This window comes from Vigna unguiculata, chromosome 1 (assembly GCF_037176805.1).
Source record: "Vigna unguiculata cultivar grain cowpea cultivar isolate G323 ecotype 2 chromosome 1, ASM3717680v1, whole genome shotgun sequence".
NCBI lineage: Eukaryota > Viridiplantae > Streptophyta > Magnoliopsida > Fabales > Fabaceae > Vigna > Vigna unguiculata.
The window spans coordinates 39738471-39745019 of NC_140792.1; the positions used below are offsets into that span (position 1 = coordinate 39738471).

At 29.9% G+C, this 6549-nt stretch overlaps 1 protein-coding gene across 1 annotated transcript; it reads left to right on the top strand.

Annotated features, from left to right (window-relative positions):
• The first annotated feature begins 249 nt into the window (after positions 1-249).
• LOC114163757 (glutathione gamma-glutamylcysteinyltransferase 1-like) lies at positions 250-3614 on the top strand. Its single transcript, XM_028048064.2, has 8 exons — positions 250-456; positions 538-694; positions 1008-1246; positions 1420-1583; positions 1796-1847; positions 2503-2730; positions 2814-3296; positions 3385-3614. Exons 1-8 carry the CDS (start codon positions 382-384, stop codon positions 3469-3471), a joined length of 1485 nt encoding a protein of 494 aa, XP_027903865.2. The 5' UTR covers positions 250-381; the 3' UTR covers positions 3472-3614.
• Positions 3615-6549: the final 2935 nt, after the last annotated feature.

Below are 6549 nucleotides of genomic sequence, written 5' to 3' on the forward strand. Positions count from 1 at the left end.
TTAAATTTTAAGTAATTTGTTTAAATTTAAACAGTTTTTAGATATTTTTTAAATTTAATTACTTTTTTTTAACTAAATAAATATTTTATAAAAAATATCTAAATAAATAAAAACTACAAACTGTTGAAAAAAAAAGAACTAAAAAAAAGTTTATATATACTTCTTGAAATTATATTTTCTGTTGCATGAGGTGCATAAAATACAACAGCGCATTCATTCTGTACAAGAATCAAGACAAAGAACTTCTGCAACCCAACAAAAACTGAAAAACTTTGACCGTTACAATCATCAAAAAGAATGAACTGATCAATCAAAATTGAACGTAGAAGAATAGATGTAGTGTTTAGGTTTTAAAAAGACTATTTCTTGTGGTTGCTTGCAATGGCGACGGCGGGATTGTATCGACGCCTTCTTCCTTGTCCTCCCGCCGTCGAATTTGCTTCCTCACAAGGCAAGGTAATGAGAATGAATGAACATGCTAATGTTTTTATTAGTATAGTGTTTTTACTCAATTTTTCTTTGTTCATTGAATTTCAGGAACTTTTTCTTGAAGCCATTCACAATGGAACCATGGAAGGCTTTTACAAGTTGGTTTCCCACTTTCAAACACAATCCGAGCCCGCTTTCTGCGGTCTCGCTAGCTTGTCTATGGTCCTCAATGCTCTTGCCATTGATCCTGGAAGGAAGTGGAAAGGTACAGTTTATGCTTCTATCACTAATCAAACCTACGCGATTAAGTTTTTTGGACAAAATTCTTTAAACACTTTCGAAAAAAATTTAATTAACTTCATTGGAATCTATATAATGTTATATAAGACTGATTTGACTTAGCTTAGAGGGAAGTTTATTTATTTATTGCTTCTTATTTTTCTATTCTAGAAACATTTGTGGAAAAAAATTTGTAAACATATCCTAATTAGGAATCAATGTTGGCTTAAATCAATTGTAGTGCCTTGATTTGACTGTTCTGATTTATGTGTTTTTGTCTTGTTGCGATTTATCTGCAGGGCCTTGGAGATGGTTTGATGAATCTATGTTGGACTGCTGTGAATCTCTAGAAGAGGTCAAAGTTAAGGGCATCACGTTTGGGAAGCTTGTGTGTTTGGCTCAATGTGCTGGGGCCAAAGTTGATTACTTTCGGGCTAGCCATAGCACCATTGATGATTTTCGTAAATATGTGATCAAGTGTTCAATGTCTGATGACTGTCACGTTATCTCCTCATACCATAGAGCTGCCCTTAAGCAAGTATGTTCTATGGTTTAATAGGAAACATGAAACTTTTCAATGTTGATTGTTGATTTCTTATAGCCTATCATGCTGATTACTTACTATAAAAAAAGAAATTGGTATAAGGATTTGATGCATATTCGTAGTTCTTACATGGTCAGAGTGTCATCTTGATTTTATCTTCATGACAGACTGGAACTGGTCACTTTTCTCCTATTGGAGGATATCACGCTGGAAAGGACATGGCACTTGTTTTGGACGTTGCACGATTTAAGTATCCTCCCCATTGGATTCCTCTTAAAATTCTTTGGGAAGGTATGAATTATATCGACGAGGCTACTGGACGAACTAGAGGGTGAGCTTTCTTATCTTATACTATTTTATGTTGACCTTGTAACCTGATTAATCAAAGTCCATTTATTATGATGTTACTGAAAGTTGACAATAAGAAATTGTGTATGTAGCCTGGACTGCAGTGGGCCAATTTAAGCAATAAGAAAACTTGACACTTTTATTCTTTTCGATACATAGATTAAATGATTTGCTTAACTTTTTTACCTATTTCAGATTCATGCTTGTATCAAGGCCTCATAGGGAACCTGGATTGCTTTATACTCTGGTATTTATCTTTTTGATAAGTAATGACTCAGGGTTTTACATTTCAGATATAGTAAACAATGCTGGTGTGTGTATTAATTTTTTTTGGATAATTTCTTTAATTGTGAAAGCATGTAGGCACATGCATTCCTCCAATGTAGTGCATTATAATTAGTTTCTGTGATATGGTGAAATTGTTCTCAGGAGCAGGCATGTTGATTTATTTCTGGTTTATATGATCTTCTTGTCAGCAATTATGTTTCTTGTAAAGTAAACTACAATTTCCATTTTCAAAATAAAATACCTTGTTTGTAATCTTACTCCTATGATTACAATGTTTTATTTGCTTAATACCCAATCAGATACTTTCATGTTGTCATAATACGGATTATACAATAGTTGAATGAGGTTTAACTGAATATGCTTTATTTGTGCTACATTCATACAAAACGACGGAAAGTCAATTTGCTCCATGTAGTTTGGCCATGTTTATTTTAGCTCGTCTTAATTCATGCATTCTTTTCTTACTTCAGCAATCCAATGAATTCTGGAAATACATGCTTAGTGTAGTTTGCATTTGTGGAATGTCAGTATTGTGTTTTTGATTGTTTACATTGGTTTGGGTTTTTCACTGTTTTTCATTGTTTATGTTGTAATGGATTGTATGAATCTTACAGAGCTGCAAACACGAGAGTTGGATTAATATTGCAAAATTCCTAATGGACGATGTTCCTCTTCTATTAAAATCAGAGAATGTGAAAGACATTCATCAAGTTGTTTCAATTATAGTCTCATCACTGCCATCCAAGTCTGAACAATTTATCAAGTGGGTGGCAGAGATCAGGAGGCGAGAGGATGGTGGTCCAAGTTTAAGCACAGAGGAGAAAGCAAGGCTTGCTATCAAGGTTCAATACGTTCAAATTCTCTCATTCACTGTATATTCTATTTTGGTCCCAACAATCTTTTTAGTAACTTTGTTGTTATGCAGGAAGAGGTATTGAAACAGGTCCAGGAGACCGGCCTTTTCAAACATGTAGCTTCCTTTCTGTCAAATTCTTGCAGCAGGGAATCACCAGATGATGCAGATGCGTTACCTGCCATTGCTGCAAGTATTTGTTGTCAAGGAGCAGAAATTTTTGCTGGGAAACCTTGGTCACAAGCAGGGTATAGCTGTAAAGTAACATGTATGAAATGCCTGAAAGTTGAAGATGACAAGCCAATAACAATGGTTTCTGGGACTGTGGTAAATGGTAACACTGAGCAAGGTGTTGATGTGTTGATTCCTTCATCGAATAGGAAATTATGTAGCAATTGCTCTATGAGGATGCATCCAGCTAGCACTGATGTGCTAACAGTGCTTCTACTGTCCTTACCATCTACAACATGGGCCGGCATCAAAGATGAGCAGCTTTTGACAGAAATACAATGTCTGGTTTCAACTGAAAACCTTCCCTCTTTGCTTCAAGAAGAGGTGCTATGTAATTCTTTTTTAATACATTGCAGTCACTGTTCTACTCAGTCTTCAACTTGAACTCACTGTTAACAATTCTGCATTTCAGGTTCTGCATTTGAGACGTCAGCTTCACCTTCTCAAGAGATGTCAAGAGGGTAAGGTTGATCAGGATCTTGGTGCTCCTCTCTCTTAGCATCTCACATTTTTTAATCATCCATCTCGAGGCCGAACCAGTTTTCCGTAGTCTTGACATATAAAATTTAGATTACCATACAAGTGTAAAGTCACTTATTGTATTCACCTTATTTTTGACAACTGAAATACATAAATATCACAACTGGCTCAAATTAGAACTTGTAGATCCATTTTGAGAATATATGTTGGCATTTACTATACGTTTATTGGGGTAAACTTGTTTGAGTTCTAACCTTAAAATATATACATGACAGAGATTGATATATAGCAAAAAGAGAAATATTTACAAATAAAAAAACGAGTTCGATATGACGAATCAAAATTTGAGAATTAAGATAGCGTAAGAATTACATTGTATGGACCAACTGGAGAGTGCATATTCTTGGGTTTCATATTTATTGGTGGTGTTGTTGTGATCCAAATTTCCACCGAGCTCCAATATTTCTTTGACAAAGGATAATTTTCAATACCATTGCCATCACTTTCTTAAATCAATAAAATTAATAAATAATATTGTTCAATTTTGAATTAATATTCTCGGTCTTAACTAATGGACATCTCGGTCTTAAAAGTTTGAAGAAGAATTTCATTGGACCTTCATGTTTTTTCTTTTTTGGAAAAGCTTATGCCTCGTATTTTTTTAGAATAAAATAAAATAAAATAATTAAAACATAAATTAAAAAAATATATAATTTTTTTAGAATTAAATATGTTTTAAGTTTTTAGATATGAAATTTAAATTCATTTCTGCCACAATTTTATATATTTTAGTTCTTAAAATTTAAAAATAAATTAACATAACTTTTTTAATACGAGGACTTTAATTTTTTGTAAGTGTCGAAGGATATTTTAAATTGGTATTTGAATTAAAATGTGTTAAATAATATAATCAGTTAAAATGATAATTTAAAGTAAAATTTAACATGTGAAAAAAAATTATAGCAGTTGGATTAAAATAGTTATATATATTCATTTATAAAATTGGATGAGGAAATTGTATGGCTGTTACATATATTATAATGTTAATTTATAAAAGAATCTTGAATTAAATATATATTTGGTTTTTATTTTTGTTGTTTTTATTCAATTTGATCTCTATTTTTGTTTTGTGTTTAATTAGGTTCTCATTTTCGTCAAATTTTGGTCAATTTAATATTTTTTATTAATGCGGTTTAAATCATTAACGTTTTTGAACATTACATGTCACGTGTCAGCTCTTTATTTTTATTTTTTTATTTTATTTAATTTTTTAATTTCAAAAAAATAGTTCCAGTGTCAATTCACAATTTATTTATGTTTGTTCAATTTAGTTTCAATATTCGTTATTTTTGTTCAATTGAGTCTCTATATTCGTTATTTTTGTTTAATTTAGTTCCAATTTTTGTTAAAATCAAACAATTTTTCTCCTTTCAAGTTGAGACCAAGTTTAATTTTTTATAAATATTATATATATATATAATTGACATTATTATTAGTTATTTTTTAAAATCAATTATAAATTATTATATTTAATTATAAAGTGATTATAATTCTTATATTCAATTATTAAATAGAATATAATTATTTAAAATATCATTAAAATATAATTATTAAATATTTTAAAAATATATATTAACATTTGTAAAATAGAAATTTAAATCTAAAATATTTAATATTTGTATTTCATTTTAGATATCAAATTAAAATCTAAAATATTTTATATTTAAGTATTAATTTTACAAATATTAGTTTAATTTTCTAAAATATTTCTAATATTTAAAATATTTTTAAATATCAATTTTAGAAGTATTAATATTTTAGAATATAAATATTAGAAAATAAACAATTTAACCAAAATGGGATGAAAATGAACAAAAATAATGAATATATGGACTAAATTGAACAAAAAAAACACAACCACAAACTGACATGTGGCACTGACATTGACACTTGGCACAATTATGACTTGACATGTGAATAATTTAATAAAAACAACGAAAATATGGACCAAATGTATATTTAAGCATTTTTTTAAGTCACTAATTCAATGCAAGCAATAAGAGTTGATTTTTGTTACTTGTAAGTAAATTCATGGTACATAAGAAATACATCCCACAAGATAACAAACAAAAGAAATGATTAGTAAATTTTAAAAAATTGTTGTTCAAAAAGTAATATGCAGTTTCCCACTCATTTGTTCATTCTTCCCCACTCATTCATTTGTTCATTCTTCCCTACTTACATCGAAATCTGATTTGACCTTTTTTTTTCAAGTCAACCACCTAGTGCAAGCAGTAAAGGTTGATTTGTGTAACTTATAATCAAATTTGTGGTACATAAGAAGTATATCCCATTGGATGAAAAACAAAGATTGATTAGTAAATTTCAAAAAATTGTATGAAAAGTAACATGCACTTTTTTCTGTCCCACTTATTTGCTTATCTGGTTTGGTTTGACCTATTTTTTTCTTCAAACCAGCAACCTAGTACAAGCAATAAAGGTTGATTTTTGTAACTTATAATAAAATTCGTGGCACATAAGAGGTACATCCCATTGGATGATAAAAAAAGATTGATTAATAAATTTTAAAAAATTGTACGAAAAGTAACAAACAACTTTCCACATATTTGTTCATTTTGTACGACTGATTTGTCCATATGGTTTGGCCTAATGTTTTTCTTCAAGCCAACCACCTAGAGCAAGCAGTAAGAGTTGATTTTTGTAACTTATAATCATATTCTTGTTACATAAGATGTAATCCCATTGGATGATAAAAAAAAAAAGATTGATTAACAAATTTTAAAAAATTATACGCAAAGTATGAAACATCTTTCCACATATTTGTTCATTGTGCCACACTTTTTTTCCTATTTGGTTTGGCCTATTTTTTTCATCGAGCCAGCCACCTGGTGCAAACAATAAGTGTTGATTCTTGTAACGCATAATAAAATTTGTGGTACATAAGAGATATATCCCATTGGATGATAACAAAAAGGATTGATTATTAAATTTTAAAAAATCATATGAAAATTAACAAACAACGTTCCACATATTTGTTCATTTTGTCCGACTTAATTGCCTATATGGTTTGACCTAT

Bases quoted from the DNA above. Each gene is read 5' to 3' on its own strand.
- LOC114163757 (XM_028048064.2), top strand. From the start codon at position 382: ATGGCGACGGCGGGATTGTATCGACGCCTTCTTCCTTGTCCTCCCGCC. The intron at 1,584-1,795 runs GTGAGCTTTCTT...TACCTATTTCAG, and splicing joins GCTACTGGACGAACTAGAGG to ATTCATGCTTGTATCAAGGC. The intron at 3,297-3,384 runs GTGCTATGTAAT...TCTGCATTTCAG, and splicing joins CCTCTTTGCTTCAAGAAGAG to GTTCTGCATTTGAGACGTCA.